Source organism: Coregonus lavaretus, assembly GCF_964263955.1.
Source record: "Coregonus lavaretus genome assembly, chromosome: 13".
Lineage (NCBI taxonomy): Eukaryota > Metazoa > Chordata > Actinopteri > Salmoniformes > Salmonidae > Coregonus > Coregonus lavaretus.
Window position 1 is genome coordinate 8,641,191 of NC_140000.1, and position 20,000 is coordinate 8,661,190.

The window sequence follows — 20,000 nt, forward strand, 5'->3', positions numbered from 1 at the left end:
CTCCCCATCTGGTTCTGGACCAGCTGAGGTGTAATGGAGTCTTAGAGGGGATCCGTATCTGCAGACAGGGCTTCCCAACCGCATCCCCTTCCAAGAGTTCAGACAGAGGTAACATGGGGAGGGGTGGGTGTGTGTGTGTGTGTGTGTGTGTGTGTGTGTGTGTGTGTGCGTGCGTGCGTGCGTGCGTGCGTGCGTGCGTGCGTGCGTGCGTGCGTGGTCACAATGGCAAGAGGAAACACTTAACATCAACAATGATCTGGCTATCATAACCATTTGTCTCTCACCCACAGAAACACACATTCCCTGTCAGTTGACCTTCTCATGTACAGAACACAGTCCCAATCTCTCTGTCTCTTCCTATAGGTATGAGATCCTGACTCCTAATGCTATCCCTCGTACCTTCATGGATGGGAAACAGGCCTGTGAACTCATGGTGAGTCCCATTGAACAGTTTAGTTGTACTGTCATTTTCCAAAATAGGGCCCTATGTGTTGAAGCACAACACTTTGTATCCATCCTCTCTCTGTCTCCAGATCAGTGCGTTGGAGCTGGACCGTAACCTTTTCAGAGTTGGGCAGAGCAAAGTGTTCTTCAGGGCTGGAGTCTTAGGTCACCTGGAGGAGGAGAGAGACCTGAAGATCACTGACACCATCATACGCTTCCAGAGTGCTGCCCGAGGATACCTCGCACGCAGGTGTGTTTTAGTGTGTGGTGTGTCTTTGTCTCTCTTTCTCTCTCTCTCTCTCTCTCTCTCTCTCTCTCTCTCTCTCTCTCTCTCTCTCTCTCTCTCTCTCTCTCTCTCTCTCTCTCTCTCTGTTGACTCTGTTGCTCTCTCTCTCTGTGTGTTGACTCTCTCTCTCTGTGTGTGTTGACTGTCTCTATCTCTGTGTGTGTTGACTCTCTCTGTCTCTCTCTCTCTCTCTCTCTCTCTCTCTCTCTCTTTTGTGTGTTGACTCTCTCTGTGTTGATTCTCTCTCTGTCAATTCAATTTCAATTTAAGGGGCTTTATTGGCATGGGAAACATATGTTTACATTGCCAAAGCAAGTGAAATAGATAATAAACTAAAGTGAAATAAACAATAAAAAATGTACAGTAAACATTACACTCACAAAAGTTCCAAAAGAATAAAGACATTTCAAATGTCATATTATGTATATATACAGTGTTGTAATGATGTGCAAATAGTTAAAGTACAAAAGGGAAAATAAATAAACATAAATATGGGTTGTATTTACAATGGTGTTTGTTCTTCACTGGTTGCCCTTTTCTTGTGGCAACAGGTCACAAATCTTGCTGCTGTGATTGCACACTGTGGTATTTCACCCAATAGATATAGGAGTTTATTAAAATTGAATTTGTTTTCGAATTCTTTGTGGGTCTGTGTAATCTGAGGGAAATATGTGTCTCTAATATGGTCATACATTTGGCAGGAAGTTAGGAAGTGCAGCTCAGTTTCCACCTCATTTTGTGGGCAGTGTGCACATAGCCTGTCTTCTCTTGAGAGCCAGGTCTGCCTTTGGCGGCCTTTCTCAATAGCAAGGCTATGCTCACTGAGTCTGTACATATCAAAGATTTCCTTCATTTTGGGTCAGTCACAGTGGTCAGGTATTCTGCCACTGTGTACTCTCTGTTTAGGGCCAAATTGCATTCTAGTTTGCTCTGTTTTTTAAAAATGATTTCCAATGTGTCAAGTAATTATCTTTTAGTTTTCTCATGATTTGGTTGGGTCTAATTGTGTTGCTGTCCTAGGGCTCTGTGGGGTCTGTTTGTGTTTGTGAACAGAGCCCCAGCACCAGCTTGCTTAAGGGACTCTTCTCCAGGTACATCTCTCTGTAGGTGATGGCTTTGTTATGGAAGGTTTGGGAATCGCTTCCTTTTAGGTGGTTGTAGAATTTAACGGCTCTTTTCTGGATTTTGATCATTAGCGGGTATCGGCCTAATTCTGCTCTGCATGCATTATTTGGTGTTTTACGTTGTACACTGAGGATATTTTTGCAAAATTCTGCATGCGGAGTCTCAATTTGGTGTTTGTCTCATTTTGTGAATTCTTGGTTGGTGAGCGGACCCCAGACCTCACAACCATAAAGGGCAATGGGTTCTATAACTTATTCAAGTATTTTTAGCCAGATCCTAATTGGTATGTTCCTTTTGAAGGCCCTTGACTTGTCTCTCAGATCTATCACAGCTTTGTGGAAGTTACCTGTGGCGCTGATGTTTAGACCGAAGTATGTTTCGTTTTTTGTGTGCTTTAGGGCAACGGTGTCTAGATGGAATTTGTATTCGTGGTCCTGGCAACTGGATATCTTTTGGAACACCATTATTTTTGTCTTACTGAGATTTACTGTCAGGGCCCAGGTCTGACAGAATCTGTGCAGAAGATCTAGGTGCTGCTGTAGGCCCTCCTTGGTTGGGGACAGAAGCACCAGATCATCAGCAAACAGTAGACATTTGACTTCAGATTCTAGTAGGGTGAGGCCGGGTGCTGCAGACTGTTCTAGTGCCCTCGCCAATTCGTTGCTATATATGTTGAAGAGGGTGGGGCTTCATGTGTGTGTTTTTTGCCATTTTTAACCGCACACTTGTTGATTGTGTACATAGATTTTATAATTTCGTATGTTTTCCCCCCAACACCACTTTCCATCAATTTGTATAGCAGGCCCTCATTCCAAATTGAGTCGAAAGCTTTTTTGAAATCAACAGAGCATGAGAAGACTTTGCCTTTATTTTGGTTTGTTTGTCAATTAGGGTGTGCAGGGTGAATACGTGGTCTGTTTGTGACGTTCTGGCTCCGGGACTCTTAGTTGTGAGCCAGGGTTGTCATTTTCTTTTGGGTGTATTTCTATGTGGGATCTAGTTGTTTCATTTCTATGTTTGGGTTTTATGTTGATTAGTCATATGACTCCCAATCGGAGGTAACGAGTGTCAGCTGTCGGCTCGTTATCTCTGATTGGGAGCCATATTTATACTGTGTGGTTTCACCTTGGTTTTGTGGGTTTTTGTTTCCTTGTTGCTGTTAGTCTATATCAGTATTGGACTTCACTTTCGTCATATTTGGTTTGTTGTTTTTGATCGTGGTTTCTTATTAATAAAGTCTACGATGTTCGCTCAACACGCTGCGCTTTGGTCTCCTCCTTTCGACGATCGTGACAGAAAAACCCACCACAAAAGGACCAAGCAGCGCGTCCAGGAGCAAAGGGTCTGGACATGGGAGGAGGCGCCGGGTCAGGAGAGAACGTTGGTGGATGTCCTCCTCGGCTGGGGACATATTACCCAGGAGGAGGCCGTCCGGTACCGGAGGGCAATGAAGGGGGAGAACCTGGCAGGAGAGGAGCAACGGCATCGGCAGGGCCATCGTCGGAAGGACGGGAGGCAACCCCAAAAAGTTTTTTGGGGGGGGCACATGGCTTGGGCGGCTGGGCAGCAGGAGGCTGCCACAGGGAGAAAAGGAGAGAAGGCTAACGGAGTACGGGAGCCATTGGCGAGTAGAGGGAGGGAAGTGTTTGTGGCACGGCGTGAAGGACTGATGTGTGTTGCCAGTCCGGTCCGGCCCGTTCCTGATCCTCGGTTGAGGCCAGTGGTGTGTGTTCCCGGTACGGACCGGCCTGTTCCTACTCCAAGCACCAGGTCCACGGTGTGCTACGCCAGCCCGACCCGGCCTGTTCCGGCCACTCGCACCAGGGATGCGGTGCGCGTCGCCAGCCCAGCCCGGCCTGTTCCTACTCCACGCACCAGGGATACGGTGCGCTTCGCCAGCCCGGCCCGGCCTGTTCCGGCCTCTCGCACCAGGGATACGGTGCGCGTCGCCAGCCCAGCCCGGCCTGTTCCTGCTCCACGCACCAGGGATAGGGTGCGCTTCGCCAGCCCGGCCCGGCCTGTTCCGGCCACTCGCACCAGGGATACGGTGCGCGTCGCCAGCCCAGCCCGGCCTGTTCCTGCTCTCCGCACTAGGCCTTATGTGCGTCCCCAGGGCCAAGCATGCCCTGTTGCTGCTTCCCGCACTAGCCCTGAGATGCGTGTCCTCAGCCCGGTACCTCCAGTTCCGGCACCACGCATCAGGCCTACGGTGCGTCCCCAGGGCCAAGCATGCCCTGTTGCTTCTCCCCGCACTAGCCCTGAGATGCGTGTCCTCAGCCCGGTACCTCCAGTTCCGGCACCACGCACCAGGCCTACGGTGCGCCTCAGACGGCCAGAGTCTGCCGTCTGCCCAACGGGGCCTGAACTGTCCGTCTGCCCAACGCCGTCTGAACTGCCCGTCTGCCCAACGCCGTCTGAACTGCCCGTCTGCCCAACGCCGTCTGAACTGCCCGTCTGCCCAACGGCGCCTGAACTGCCCGTCTGCCCAACGCCGTCTGAACTGCCCGTCTGCCCAACGCCGTCTGAACTGTCTGTCTGCCCAACGCCGTCTGAACTGCCCGTCTGTACTGAGCCTGCAAAGCCGCCCGTCTGCCATGAGCCTTCAGAGCCGTCCGCCAGACCGGAGCCGCTAGAGCTCTCCGCCAGACAGGATCAGCCAGAGCCTTCCGCCAGACAGGATCAGCCAGAGCCTTCCGCCAGACAGGATCAGCCAGAGCCTTCCGCCAGACAGGATCAGCCAGAGCCTTCCGTCAGACCGGATCAGCCAGAGCCTTCCGCCAGACAGGAGCAGCCAGAGCCTTCCGCCAGACGGGATCAGCCAGAGCCTTCCGCCAGCCATGAGTGGCCAGATCCGTCAGCCAGCCATGAGCAGCCAGATCCGTCAGCCAGCCATGAGCAGCCAGATCCGTCAGCCAGCCATGAGCCGTCCAGCCAGGATCCGCCAGAGCCGTCCAGCCAGGATCCGCCAGAGCCAGCCAGCCAGGATCCGCCATTTAGTCAGGTGCTGCCCCTTAGTCCAGTGCTGCCCCTTAGTCCAGTGCTGCCCCTTAGTCCGGTGCTGTCCCTTAGCCTGGTGCTGCCTCTTAGTCCGGTGCTGCCCATTAATCCAGGTGGGTTTAAGTGGAGGGTGGTCATTGGGAGGAGGTTAAGAAAGCGGGTAGTAACTATAGTGGGGTGGTGGTCAAGCCCGTAGCCGGAACCGCCTCCGGGGAGCAACACCCACCCAGCCCTCCCCTATTGTGGGGTTGTGAGGCGCGGTCGCAGTCCGCGCCTTTAGGGGGGGGTACTGTGACGTTCTGGCTCCGGGACTCTTAGTTGTGAGCCAGGGTTGTCATTTTCTTTTGGGTGTATTTCTATGTGGGATCTAGTTGTTTCATTTCTATGTTTGGGTTTTATGTTGATTAGTCATATGACTCCCAATCGGAGGTAACGAGTGTCAGCTGTCGGCTCGTTATCTCTGATTGGGAGCCATATTTATACTGTGTGGTTTCACCTTGGTTTTGTGGGTTTTTGTTTCCTTGTTGCTGTTAGTCTATATCAGTATTGGACTTCACTTTCGTCATATTTGGTTTGTTGTTTTTGATCGTGGTTTCTTATTAATAAAGTCTACGATGTTCGCTCAACACGCTGCGCTTTGGTCTCCTCCTTTCGACGATCGTGACACTGTTGTACAGTAATTTGGTAAAAAGCCAATTTGACATATGCTCAGTACATTGTTTTTGCTGAGGAACTGTACGAGTCTGCTGTTAATGATAATGCAGAGGATTTTCCTAAGGTTGCTGTCACGGTTTCGGCCGAGGCTGCCTCTCTTCCTTGCTTCGGCGTTCGTCGTCTCCGGAATACTAGCTGCCACCGTTGCATGTTTCTATGTTCGTTTGCTTTTGTCTGATTGTTGTTACACCTGTTATCGTTTAGTGTCATTAGTGTCCTATAAGTTCTCGTTGGTTTTGTCAAGTGTTGTGTGTGTTTGTTTTACTGTCGTGCGGTTGGCTAGTACTTCTACTGTTTGCTCGGTTGAGCTGTTCTCCATAGTGTTTGGAGTATTTTGTCGCACCTGTTTAGTGCGCCCGTTTGTTTTCGCCTGCGTGCGGAGTTCTCGCCTCAGGGCATTTATTCGTGCTTGTGTTTTGTGCATCTACTAAAGTCTTTTGGACTAACGTCCTGCGCCTGATTCCACCACCACACCCACCTACAGCTACACTGACAGTTGCTGTTGACGCATATCCCACGGTAGTTATTGGGGTCAAGTTTGTCTCCACTTTTGTGGATTGGGGTGATCAGTCCTTGGTTCCAAATATTGGGGAATATGCCAGAGCCAAGGATGATGTTAAAGAGTTTAAGTATAGCCAATTGGAATTTGTGGTCTGTATATTTTATCATTTCATTTAGGATACCATCAACCCCACAGGCCTTTTTGGGTTGGAGAGTTTGTATTTTGTCCTGTAGTTCATTCAATGTAATTGGAGAAACCAGTGGGTTCTGGTAGTCTTTAATAGTTGATTCTAAGATTTTTATTTGATCATGTACAGTGGGGAGAACAAGTATTTGATACACTGCCGATTTTGCAGGTTTTCCTACGTACAAAGCATGTAGAGGTCTGTAACGGAATCTAAAACAAAAATCCAGAAAATCACATTGTATGATTTTTAAGTAATTAATTTGCATTTTATTGCATGACATAAGTATTTGATCACCTACCAACCAGTAAGAATACTGGCTCTCACAGACCTGTTAGTTTTTCTTTAAGAAGCCCTCCTGTTCGCCACTCATTACTTATATTAACTGCACCTGTTTGAACTCGTTACCTGTATAAAAGACACCTGTCCACACATTCAATCAAACAGACTCCAACCGCTCCACAATGGCCAAGACCCGAGAGCTGTTTAAGGACATCAGGGATAAAATTGTAGACCTGCACAAGGCTGGGATGGGCTACAGGACAATAGGCAAACAGCTTGGTGAGAAGGCAACAACTGTTGGTGCAATTATTAGAAAATGGAAGACGTTCAAGATGACGGTCAATCACCCTCGGTCTGGGGCTCCATGCAAGATCTCACCTCGTGGGGCATCAATGATCATGAGGAAGGTGAGGGATCAGCCCAGAACTACACGGCAGGACCTGGTCAATGACCTGAAGAGAGCTGGGACCACAGTCTCAAAGAAAACCATTAGTAACACACTACGCTGTCATGGATTAAAATCCTGCAGCGCACGCAAGGTCCCCCTGCTCAAGCCAGCGCATGTCCAGGCCCGTCTGAAGTTTGCCAATGACCATCTGGATGATCCAGAGGAGGAATGGGAGAAGGTCATGTGGTCTGATGAGCTAAAAATATAGCTTTTCGGTCTAAACTCCACTCACCGTGTTTGGAGGAAGAAGAAGGATGAGTACAACCCCAAGATCACCATCCCAACCATGAAACATGGAGGTGGAAACATCATTCTTTGGGGATGCTTTTCTGCAAAGGGGACAGGACGACTGCACCGTATTGAGGGGAGGATGGATGGGGCCATGTATTGCGAGATCTTGGCCAACAACCTCCTTCCCTCAGTAAGAGCATTGAAGATGGGTCGTGGCTGGGTCTTCCAGCATGACAACAACCCGAAACACACAGCCAGGGCAACTAAGGAGTGGCTCCGTAATAAGCATCTCAAGGTCCTGGAGTGGCCTAGCCAGTCTCCAGACCTGAACCCAGTAGAAAATCTTTGGAGGGAGCTGAAAGTCTGTATTGCCCAGCGACAGCCCCGAAACCTAAAGGATCTGGAGAAGGTCTGTATGGAGGAGTGGGCCAAAATCCCTGCTGCAGTGTGTGCAAATCTGGACAAGAGCTACAGGAAACGTATGATGTCTGTAATTGCAAACAAAGGTTTATGTACCAAATATTAAGTTCTGCTTTTCTGATGTATCAAATACTTATGGCATGCAATAAAATGCAAATTAATTACTTAAAAATCATACAATGTGATTTTTTGGATTTTTGTTTTAGATTCCGTCTCTCACAGTTGAAGTGTACCTATGATAAAAATTACAGACCTCTACATGCTTTGTAAGTAGGAAAACCTGCAAAATCGGCAGTGTATCAAATACTTGTTCTCCCCACTGTATATGTTTTTGCTGTTTGTTCTTTGTTCTTTGTTATAGGGCCAACAAGATTGGAGAAGTGGTTTATCCATACATCTCCATTTGGATAGATAACTCTTCATGTTGTTGTTTGTTTTCCAATTTTCCCAGAAGTGGTTAGATTCTATGGATTCTTCAATTACATTGAGCTGATTTCTGATGTGCTGTTCCTTCTTTTTCCGTAGTGTATTTCTGGATGTTTTAGTGATTCACCACAGTGAAGGCGTAGGCTCAGGTTTTCTGGGTCCTTATGTTTTCGGTTGGATAGGTTTCTCAATTTCTTTCTTAGGTTTTGCATTCTTCATCAAGCCATTTGTCATTGTTGTTAATTTTCTTAGGTTGTCTGCTAAGATTTGATAGGGAAGCTGAGAGGTCAAATATACTGTTTAGGTTTTCTACTGCCAAGTTTACACCTTCACTATTACAGTGAAACATTTTGTCCCGGAAATTGTCTAGAACGGATTGAATTTGTTGTTGTCTAATAGTTTTTGGGTAGATTTCCACACTACTTTCCTTCCATCTATAGCATTTCTTAATATTTAGTCACTGACTCAAAGCCACAAGACGGTAGAACATTTCAAACATAGCTCTGTTCAAGTAGACTGTGATTTTGCTGTGATCTGATAGGAGTGTCAGTGGACTGACTGTGAACGCTCTAAGATACTCTGGGTTGAGGTCAGTGATAAAGTAGTCTACAGTACTACTGCCAAGACATGAGCTATATGTGTACCTACCGTAGGAGTCCCCTCGAAGCCTACCATTGACTATGTACATACCCAGCTTCCGACAGAGCTGCAGGAGTTGTGACCCGTTTTTGTTGGTTATGTTATCATAGTTGTGTCTAGGAGGGCATATGGGGGAGGGAATGCTGTCACCTCCAGGTAGGTGTTTGTCCCCCTGTGTGCTGAGGGTGTCTGGTTATTGTCCAGTTCTGGCATTTAGGTCTCCACAGACTAGTACATGTCCCTGGGCCTGGAAATAGTTTATCTCCCCCTCTAGGATGGAGAAGCTGTCATCGTTAAAGTATGGGGATTCTATTGGGGGGCTATAGGTAGCACACATGAGGACATTTTTCTCTGTTGAGATAATTTCCTTATTAATTTCTAGCCAGATGTACAATTTTCCTGTTTTTACTAATTTAATAGAGTGGGTTATGTCTGCTCTATACCAAATTAGCATACCCCCTGATTCTCTTCCCTGTTTCTCACCTGGTAGTTTGGTGGATGGGACTACCAGCTCTCTGTAACCTAGAGGGCAACCAGTGGGTCCGTTTCTTGTAGGATGACAATGTCTGTATTTCCAATTTCTTTGATGAAGTCTGAGTTCCTGCTCTTTAGGCCAAACGCAGATGACCTCAGACCTTGTATATTCCAGGATGAGATAGTAAAAGCTTTGTGTTCCAATAGTGTCTAGTGTTGTGTTTTTGTGTGGTTTAGGCCTGGACCATCACAGTAGGTATGAGCAGAGCATGTAGAGCATCTGATACATACCTCTTAGGTTGCATGGTGGTGCTTGGGCGGATGTAATAGTGGGGGTTGGGCCTGTTGCTCTGCTCACGGCCTGGGCATATGTCCTGCTGTCATGTTGAGGTCCTTGCCGCAGGGGCGGGGGGCATGGGGTGGGCAGAAGGGGCATAGGTCTGATATGGGGGGGTGTATATAGGGTGTGGCCAGATTTTGCTTGGGGTGGTCTTAGCTGGTTGGGGTGTGGCTGGTGATGCTGTGGTCTGGGTGTAGGTCCTCTTGGCGTGGGTTCTCTCGGTGCAGGTCCTTCAGGAGGGGGTCTTGCAGGTCTGGGAGGGTGTTTCGCTGGTTTGGGCGGGGTGTCCGTTACTCTGTTGCTCCTGTGTGAGGTGCTGGGGCTACGGTTGAGGGTGACGTCCTTCAGGGTCCTGGCAAAAGTTGGGATTGCTGCCTTGTAGAGGTGGACCTGGTCGTAAAGGCTGTTCAAGTCCAGGGTGGTGGTGGGCCAGGTAGACATTAGGTTTTGAGGCACAGTCTCTCTCTGTGTGTTGACTCTCTCTGTCTCTCTCTGTCTCTCTCGATGTTGACTCTCTTTGTCTCTCTCTCTGTAGGGCCTTCCTGAAGAAGCAGCAGCAGCTGAGTGCTATGAGAGTGATGCAGAGGAACTGTGCTGCCTACCTCAAACTCAGGAACTGGCAATGGTGGAGGCTGTTCACCAAGGTACACACACACACACACACACATATACACACTCTAGCACAGGTATGTGACCTAACCCCTGACCTCTGACCCCGTGTCCCCCAGGTGAAGCCTCTGCTGCAGGTCACTCGTCAGGACGAGGAGATCCAGGTGAGGGAGGCGGAGCTTAAGAATGCCAAAGACAACCTGACCAGAGTGGAACAGGACTACACTGAGCTGGACAAGAAACACGCACAGGCAACACACCGTTCCTTTCTCTATCTATCTATCTATCTATCTATCTATCTATCTATCTATCTATCTATCTATCTATCTATCTATCTATCTATCTATCTATCTATCTATCTATCTATCTATCTATCTATCTATCTATCTATCTATCTATCTATCTATCTATCTATCTATATATCTCTCCCTCTCTCTCTCTACCTCTACCTCTCTCTCTCTCTAGCTCTCTCCCTCTCTCTCTCTGTACAACAACGTTGATAAGAAAGCACCAACAGGTAGAGAGACCAGAACACTTACCTCTCTCGCTCTTTCTCCCCCTCCCCCTTTCTCCCATCTCATCCCTCGTTCCTAGCTGATGGAGGAGAAGGCGGTGCTGACAGACCAGCTGCAGGCGGAGGCGGAGCTGTTTGCGGAGGCGGAGGAGATGAGGGCCAGACTGGTCAGTAGGAAGCAGGAGCTGGAGGAAATACTGGGGGAGCTGGAGGGCCGATTGGAGGAGGAGGAGGAGAGGGGCGTTCAGATGACCAATGAGAAGAAGAAGATGCAGCAGCACGTGACGGTACAGCACAGTGAGGGGTTGTGGGAGAGTGGAAGACAGAGAAGGGGACATGAAGCACATGACAATGATGAAGAGAGCAGCATTGTTTTGGAACTTTAGATGAGAGGGTCTAACTGTATCTCTCAGTCTGCCTAATGTTCTGTCACCCCCCTCTCTCTCTTCATCTCTCTTCCTCTCCTCCTCTCCTCCCCTCTCCCTCCTTCTCTCCTCCCCTCTCCCTCTCTCCTCCTCTCCTCCCCTCTCCCTCTCTCCTCCTCTCCTCCCCTCTCCCTCCTTCTCTCCTCCCCTCTCCCTCTCTCCTCCTCTCCTCCCTTCTCCCTCCTTCTCTCCTCCCCTCTCCCTCTCTCCTCCTCTCCTCCCCTCTCCCTCCTTCTCTCCTCCCCTCTCCCTCTCTCTTCCTCTCAGGATCTGGAGGAGCAGTTGGAGGAGGAGGAGTCGGCCAGACAGCGCCTCCAGTTGGAGAAGGTTACCCTGGAGACCAAGGTCAAGAGTCTGGAGACAGAGATGCTGAGCACTGGAGAACAGAGAGACCGCCTCAGCAAGGTAACCATAGTTACACTGGCTACAGTATATACCCTAGACAGCATTTAACTGTAACATTTATTTGATCCTGGACAGGACTGAAGCCAGGGTTGATTCAGCTGGAACTTCATTTCTCCATGTTGTCTCTGTCTCTCAGGAGAAGAAGCAGCTGGAGGAGAGGTTGAATGAGGTGACAGACTCGCTGACTGAGGAAGAGGAGAAGACCAAGAGTCTCAACAAACTGAAAAACAAACAGGAAGCAGTCATCGCTGACCTGGAGGGTAAAGCTTGTTCCAAACTGGTGGCACTTGTTATGCATACTTAACATTATGACATACGTTTGATGAACACTCAACACTGTTTCAGAAACGTGTCTACATTGTCCTAGTATGAATTATTTTCTCTTTCCTTTCTCTTCTTCCCCTTCCCTCCTGTAGAGCGGTTGAAGCGTGAGGAACAGGGTCGTCTGGAGCAGGAGAAGTGGAGGAGGAGGATGGAGGGAGAGGCTGTGGAGGCCCAGGAGCAGCTCTCTGACCTGGGACTACTGTCCGCTGAACTCAGGGGCACCCTGGCTCAGAGAGAGAAGGATATCACAACCCTACAGGGGAGGTGAGAGGAGATCTATACTGTACATTCACACACCTTGAGAAGAGTGGAAATATCACCTTTGCATAGTGTTACAAAACCCCTTTCTCTCTCTCAATAATGTTAATGGGAACAGTTCCAGCACAGTGCCTTGCGGAACACCATATTTGACTTCTCTAGTTCTTTCTCTCTCTCTTTCCCAGGTTGGAGGAGGAGGGTGCACGAAGGACTGAGGCTCAGAGGGCTCTGAGAGAGGCCATGTCTCAGGTGTCAGAGCTGAAGGAGGAGGTGGAGAATGAACGAGGGATGAGAGAGAGGGCAGAGAAACAGAGGCGAGACCTGGGGGAGGAGCTGGAGGCCCTGAGGACAGAGCTGGAAGACACACTGGACACCACGGCGGCCCAGCAGGAACTCAGGTCTCGTAGAGAGGCGGAGTTGGGGGAGCTCCAGAGGTGTGTTGAGGAGGAGACGAGACGTCACGAGGGCCAGCTCTCAGAGCTCCGAGTCAAGCACTGCTCTGCCATAGACAACCTGCAGGAACAACTGGACAACAGCAAGCGGGTGAGTCACACACGCACACAGAATGTAGCCTATGTAGTGACTCTCTGTGCATATTGAGTGTGTTACCTCCTCAGTACAATGTCGGTAGTGACTCAGCCTGCTATTCTCTCTCTGTAGACTGGTCACTGAGAAGTCTATAATGTAGTGTTTTTCTATGCGTATCATATGTATGTAGTAATTCCTTATGTTGTATCGTCTCCCCAGGCCCGTCAATCCCTAGAGAAGGCCAAGATTGTATTAGAGGAGGAGAGGGTGAGTTTGGCCTCAGAGCTGAAGTCCCTGCAGAGGGGCCGCATGGAGAGTGAGAGGGGCCGCAAGAGGGTCGAGGGTCAACTCCAGGAGCTGACCGCACGCCTCGCACAGGCCGACAGAGAGAGGGAGGAGAGAGAGAACCGACTGCACAAACTACAGTCTGAGATGGAGACCCTCTCTAGTTCTCTCTCCTCCTCCGACTCCAAATCCCTCCGTCTCAACAAGGAGGTCAGCAGCCTGGAGAGCCAGCTCCACGATGCTCAGGTACACACACACACACACACACACACACACACTGCCAACTCGTTCATCCTCTGTTTTTAACCACTTCCATGGTGATATGCTTTCTCTCAGGAGCTACTCCAGGATGAGACTCGTCAGAAGCTGTCTCTGGGCTCCAGGGTGAGAGCTCTGGAGGAGGAGAGGAGTGGACTGATGGAGAGAGTGGAGGAGGAAGAGGAGAGAGCCAAGGAGCTCTCCAGGCAGATACAGACTCACACTCAGCAGGTAATCATCATTATGTGAAAAAAGCAACTTTCCTATAGATTATAATATAAAACATGTTCAGTTGTTTTCTACAGTAAGTCTATCTTCCTCCTCACCATGACTCCCTCTCTCCCTCTCTCCTGCTCTCCCTCTCTCCTGCTCTCCCTCTCTCCTGCTCTCCCTCTCTCCGTCTCTAGCTGGCTGAGTTGCGGAGGCAGTCGGAGGAGGTGAATGCGACGGTGGAGGCAGGAGAGGAGACTCGCAGGAAACTGCAGAGAGACCTGGACCAGGCCGTCCAGAGAGAACAACAGAAGGAGGAGGAGAAGGAACGAGTGGATCGGCAGAGGGAGAGGTTGAGGGAGGAGATAGAGGACATGACCCTGGCCCTGCAGAGAGAGAGACAGAACTGCACCGCCCTGGAGAAGAGGCAGAAGAAGTTTGACCAGGTCAGAATTCAGGGGTTAGAGGTTAAGGGTAACCATAATGACATAATGTCCTGTGACGTAACCCCTGCCCTTTGCCCCCTCAGTGCCTGTCAGAGGAGAAGGCGGTGAGTGCCCGGCTGGCTGAGGAGAGAGACAGGGCCGAGGCAGACAGTAGAGAGAAGGAAACACGCTCCCTGGCACTGGCACGAGCCCTGCAGGTACCACTGGAATGACTACACAGATTATTATCCAGTTATCAGCATAAACAGTTGTTTTCCTGTTCATCTAAATAAAGTGAGTCTTGATACTTCATGATTCCCTTCTACTCTTGCAGGAGGCACAAGATCAGAGGGACGAGCTGGAGAGATCTAACAAGCAGCTCCGCATAGACATGGAACAACTAGTCAATCAACAGGATGATGTGGGGAAGAATGTACGTGTGTGTGTGTAAATGTGGGCGGAAATGTGTGTGTGTCTTACAGAGTGAAAATGGCCATGGTTGTTTATCTCTCAACAAGCACACATTTCTCTCCTCCTGTGTCAGGTGCATGAGTTGGAGCGTTCCCGGCGAGCCCTGGAGACAGAGGCTGAGTCCCTGCGCACTCAGACCCAGGAGCTGGAGGAGGAGCTGGGGGAGGCGGAGAACTCCAGGCTGAGGCTCGAGGTCACCCTCCAAGCCCTCAGGGCCCAGTTTGAGAGAGAGATCAGCACCAAGGAGGAGAAAGGAGAGGAGAAGAGGAGGTCTCTCAACAAACAGGTATGTAGAGAAGAGAGAAGAAGAGGAGTGTATCAAGCCTGAATATGGGGAGACAGTTATTCATTTGGATTAGATGCTGAACTTCTCTCTTTCTCTGCTGTTTCCTTCCTTTCCATCCCCCTCTCCCCTTCGCTTTCTCTCCTTTCCCCCCCAGGTGAGGGAGTTGGAGACCCAGCTAGAGGAGGAGAGGAGTCAACGCTCTCAGGCCATGTCCGTCAAGAAGCAACTGGAGGCGGAGCTACAGGAGGCTGAGGCCCAGGTGGAGACAGCCAATCGCGGCAGGGAGGAGGGGCTTAGGCAGCTACGGAGACTGCAGGTAAGCTACACCCCCCTTCTTTCTTTCTAATGCTGCTTGCTCGGTCTGAGATTAAATGCTGTGCAGTTAACTGATCTATAAACCACCTATAAACCAGCTATAATGAGAACTTTAAGGGTCCTAGCACAGAGCCTTGTGGAAAACCATTTTTAATTAACCCTCCTTTTCGCTCTCTCTCAGGTTCAGATGAAGGAGGTGCTTCGTGAGCTGGATGAGTCCAAGCTGGCCCGTGACGAGGTGGTCGTCCAATCAAAAGACACAGAGAAGCGCCTGCAGACCCTGGAGGCGGAGCTACTGCAGCTTACAGAGGTGTGTGTGCGTGCTGGTGTGTGTGTGTGAGAGATTTGCGAAGACACAACCTCTTGTGTTTTAGGATGGTAACGCTATCTCACTTTCTCTGTCTCTCTCTGTCTCTCTCTTTCTGTCTGTCTGTCTGTCTGTCTCTCTCTCTCTCTCTCTCTCTCTCTCTCTAGGATTTATCAGTTTCTGAGAGGATGAGGAGACAGGCCCAGCAGGAGAGAGATGAGATGGCTGATGAGATCGTCAACAGCTCCACTGGGAAGTCAGTATCTCTCTTTCTACTTGCCTTTCTGTGTGTGTGTGCTCACGTGTGTGTATTACTGTGTATTATGCGTGTGTATTAGTCACGGTGAGTGTGTGTGTGTGTGTGTTGTCAGGTCTGCTCTGTGTGATGAGAAGCGGAGGTTGGAGGCGCGAGTCACTCAGCTGGAGGAGGAGTTGGAGGAGGAGCAGAGTAACGCTGAACTAGTGGCCGAGCGACACAGGAAGACTACACTTCAGGTACACAATCTCACACACACAGTATCCTGGACTCGGTTTTCATTTGTCTGTTTTTCTTGCTTTTAATCTCCCTTTCTATCCCTCTCCCTCCCCAGGTGGAGACTCTGACGGTGCAGCTGCAGGGAGAGAGGACCCTGTGCCAGAAGGCTGAGGGGGCCAGGGAGGCTCTGGAGAGGCATAACAAGGAGCTGAAGCTGAAGCTGGGGGAGATGGAGGGAGCGGTCAGGGGAAAACACAGGCTCAGTGTCGCCGCCCTGGAGGCCAAGATGGATGGCATGGAGGAGCAGCTGGAGCAGGAGAGACAGTGAGGGGAACACACACATTCTCTTATGGATTTCCCCTCACACTATCTCTCACCTTGTTCCTTTCCTCACTCCCCCTCCTCTCTCTTTACTTCCCTCCCTGCCCTTTCCCTCTCCTCTCCTCTCTCTAACATTTCACTTCTTCCACTACTATTCTGACTGTATGTTCTGGGTATGGGGATGAAACCTGACTCACAGTCTTTCTCCCCTCCCCCAGGGAGCGAGCAATAGCCAACAAGCTGGTGAGGAAGACAGAGAAAAAACTGAAGGAGGTGATGATGCAGGCGGAGGACGAGAGGAGACATGCAGACCAGTACAGAGAACAGGTACGAACCATTACAGACCAGTACAGTGTCACGGTTCAGACAGACGACCAGAGGACCACAATTGCGTCACACCAGAAAGTTTATTAAAACTTAAGGGAAAAGGGAAGTAGGGAGTGAGTGAAGGCTCCAGGGGTAACAGGGATCCCGTCCAATGTGCTGGGTCTGTGCCCCCCCCCAGTGGCAGCGATGCGTCCTATGAAGCCGGTGGTGGGTGGTCCAGAAGTCCTGGGGGGGGGGGAGACACAGACACAACAGGGCGGATGAAACAAGGCAGCAGTACAGTTCAAGGGAAATCCAAATACGTAGTAGCAAGGCAGAAGGCTGGTCAGAGTTACCGGGATCGAAGAGTAGTCAGGAGTCGTTATGGCAAAAAGCAGGTCTGGATCTCCTGGGGCAGAAGAGTATCCAAACATCAGGCAGGTCCGGGAACACAAAACCAGGGTGAGCCAGAAGCGCGAGCAAACAGGTTCCGGGTGTGAGCTTTGCAGACGATCTGACAAAGGAGAGCTGAAAGACAGGGCTTTAAATACTGGGAGAGGTAGTGGGTAATGCAGCGCAGCTGGCAGAGTAATTAGAGCAGAGCAGAGCAGGGACAGGTGGAGCTAGTTAGGCTGAGTAGAGAGAGTGGTGAGCAGAGTGGAAGAAAATTAAGGTGGTAACCCGGTGGAGTGAGAGGCTCATGACAGAACCCCCCCCCCAAGGGACGGCCCCAGAAGTCCCAAGAGCAACACCACGCCGGGCGGGAGGAGGGGAGCCGGAGGAGGGCTAGAACTCCTCCGAACGGTCCGAGTGAACGTCCTCATCCTCGGAGGAAGCCGGAGGGCCGTGGTCGGGAGATGGGACAGGTCCCGAGACAGGATCAGGCACAGGACAGGAAGCCGAGCGGGCAGGACGGTTAGGGACCCCTCTGGGGCGGCCCCTACGGATTGCAGGTTGATCAGGATGCCGTTGGTGGAAGGCGGTGATGAGAGTCCTATCCACAATCCGACTAGCTGGCACCCAGGTCCTTTCCTCAGGTCCATAGCCCTCCCAGTCAATGAGGTACTGGAGACCCCTACCCCTCCGTCTGGACCGAAGCAGGCGGCGGACGGTGTAAACCAGACCACCATCGACGAGCCGTGGAGGAGGAGGACAAGGCGCAGCAGGGACCAGCGGACTCTCATGAATGGGCTTAATCTTAGACACATGGAAAGTGGGGTGCACCCTCAGGGAATTAGGCAGTTGGAGCCGGACAGCAGTTGGGCTAATCACTCTTATGATAGGGAATGGGCCAATGAACCGAGGTGCCAGCTTCTGCGACTCCACCCTGAGTGGCAGGTTCTTCGATGACAACCACACCCTTTGACCAACATGGTAGGTGGGAGCAGGAATTCTCCGACGGTTGGCCCCGGTAGTGTAGCTGGCAACGGATCTGAGGAGTGTGGCTCGGGCTTGTGACCAGGTGCGGCGACATCGACGGGCAAAAGCAAGTGCAGATGGGCAAGTAACCTCCTCTTCCTGGCTGGCAAATAGAGGAGGCTGGTATCCATAAACACATTGGAAAGGGGACATACCGATGGCAGAGCAGGTCAGAGAATTGTGTGCGTACTCCACCCATGTCAATTGCTGCGACCAGGAGTGGGGGTTGCGTGAAGTCATGCATCGCAGTGCCTTCTCGAGCTCCTGATTTGCCCGCTCTGACTGCCCATTGGATTGGGGATGGAATCCGGAAGTCAGACTGACTGTGGCTCCCAGCAGGTGACAGAACTCCTTCCAAAAAGCGGAGGAGAATTGTGGACCACGGTCAGAAACTACATCCTTTGGCAGTCCGTGGATCCGGAAGACGTGTTCCAGGACCACCTGGGCGGTCTCCTTGGCGGTTGGGAGCTTGGGGAGGGGAATGAAGTGTGCCATCTTGCTGAATCGGTCAACTATGGTGAGAATGACGGTCATGCCACTTGAAGGGGGCAGCCCCGTGACAAAGTCAAGGGCGATGTGAGACCAGGGACGTCTGGGCACAGGCAGGGGCTGCAGCAATCCGGCTGGGGGCTGGCAGGACGACTTGTGTTGGTTGCAGATGGGGCAGGCTTGGACGAATTCCCGTACATCCTTTCTCAGAGAGGGCCACCAGAACCTCTGGGCGAGCAGGTTGTAAGTGCGGGTGGAGCCAGGGTGACAAGCTAGGCGGGAGTCATGTCCCCACTGAACGACCTGGGACCTCAGGTTTTCGGGGACAAAAAGGCGGTCAGCTGGGCAAGTGCTGGGACCTGGCTGGTTACGGAGAGCTTCCAGCACCTGTTCCTCAACAGCCCAGGTCAGAGCTGCTACGATGCAGGGACTTGGCAGAATCGACACAGGGTCCTTGGAGGGGGTGTCATCCTTCTGGAATTGACGGGAGAGGGCGTCTGGCTTGGTGTTGCGTGATCCAGGCCGGTATGACAGAGTGAAATTAAACCTGGTGAAGAACAGGGCCCAGCGGGACTGCCTGGAGTTCAACCGTTTGGCCGTGCGGATGTACTCCAAGTTCTTATGATCGGTCCAAACGAGAAATGGAATGGTGGACCCCTCCAGCCAGTGACGCCACTCCTCCAAGGCAAGCTTCACAGCCAGCAGCTCACGGTTCCCTATGTCGTAATTGCACTCAGAGGGGGACAACCGACGTGAGAAAAAGGCACAGGGATGGAGCTTCCTATCCTCCGCAGCCCACTGAGAAATCACAGCACCAACTCCCACATCCGAGGCGTCCACCTCCACAATGAATTGCCGGTCCACATCAGGCATCTGGAGGATGGGAGCGGAGGTGAACCTCACCTTGAGGGTACTGAAGGCTTTGTCGGCTGCTGGGGTCCAGGTGAAGGGTTGCTTGGTGCTGGTTAGAGCAGTGAGAGGGGCAGCAACGGTACTGTAGTTCCGGATAAACTTTCTATAGAAGTTAGCAAACCCCAGAAACTGTTGCAGCTTCTTTCTGTTCTCCGGAACTGGCCATGAAGTGACTGCTGATACTTTGGCAGGGTCCATTTGGATACTTCCCTCTGCCACTATGTACCCCAGGAAGGCCACTGTCTTGACGTGAAACTCACATTTCTCTGCCTTGGCGTAGAGGGAATTCTCCAGAAGACGGTGAAGGACTTGCTGGACATGGCGGGTGTGTTCAGACAGGTTTCTGGAGTAGATTAAGATGTCATCCAGGTAAACGAAGACAAACTTGTTTAACATGTCCCGCAGTACATCATTCACTAGAGCCTGGAACACAGCAGGAGCATTGGTGAGGCCAAAAGGCATAACCAGATACTCGTAGTGGCCTGTTGGTGTATTGAATGCGGTTTTCCATTCATCTCCCTCCCGGATCCGCACTAGGTGGTAAGCGTTTCTGAGATCCAACTTGGTAAAAACAGTGGCTCCCTGGAGCAACTCAAAAGCAGAGGTGAGCAGAGGCAGAGGGTAACGGTTCTTCACTGTGATGTCGTTGAGTCCCCTGTAGTCGATGCAGGGGCGAAGAGATCCGTCCTTCTTCCCCACAAAGAAGAAGCCAGCACCAGCAGGAGATGAAGATGAACGGATTAATCCTGCGGACAGAGAGCCATTGATGTAGTCCTCCATGGACTTTCTTTCAGGAGCAGACAACGAATAAAGACGGCCCTTTGGAGGGGCTGTTCCAGGGAGGAGGTCGATGGCACAGTCGTACGGTCGGTGAGGGGGCAGAGATGTGGCTCTTGCTTTGTTAAACACTTCTCTGAGACCATGGTAGCATTCTGGGACATTGGAG

General features: G+C 50.9%; 1 protein-coding gene across 1 annotated transcript in view; it reads left to right on the top strand.

The window, feature by feature from the left end:
- Window positions 1–20,000, top strand: part of LOC311139338 (uncharacterized protein) — a gene marked incomplete at both ends in the record, with an annotated part of 24,363 nt that overhangs the window by 539 nt on the left and 3,824 nt on the right. The window contains 23 exon segments of the mRNA XM_084174212.1: window positions 6–69; window positions 72–108; window positions 364–433; window positions 534–694; window positions 10,048–10,156; window positions 10,241–10,372; window positions 10,716–10,922; window positions 11,328–11,465; window positions 11,602–11,725; window positions 11,882–12,053; window positions 12,233–12,590; window positions 12,795–13,106; window positions 13,197–13,349; window positions 13,526–13,774; window positions 13,858–13,971; window positions 14,088–14,186; window positions 14,298–14,510; window positions 14,665–14,826; window positions 15,007–15,135; window positions 15,300–15,388; window positions 15,504–15,627; window positions 15,723–15,931; window positions 16,147–16,255. Coding sequence (XP_084030338.1) covers window positions 6–69; window positions 72–108; window positions 364–433; window positions 534–694; window positions 10,048–10,156; window positions 10,241–10,372; window positions 10,716–10,922; window positions 11,328–11,465; window positions 11,602–11,725; window positions 11,882–12,053; window positions 12,233–12,590; window positions 12,795–13,106; window positions 13,197–13,349; window positions 13,526–13,774; window positions 13,858–13,971; window positions 14,088–14,186; window positions 14,298–14,510; window positions 14,665–14,826; window positions 15,007–15,135; window positions 15,300–15,388; window positions 15,504–15,627; window positions 15,723–15,931; window positions 16,147–16,255 — 3,534 coding nt within the window.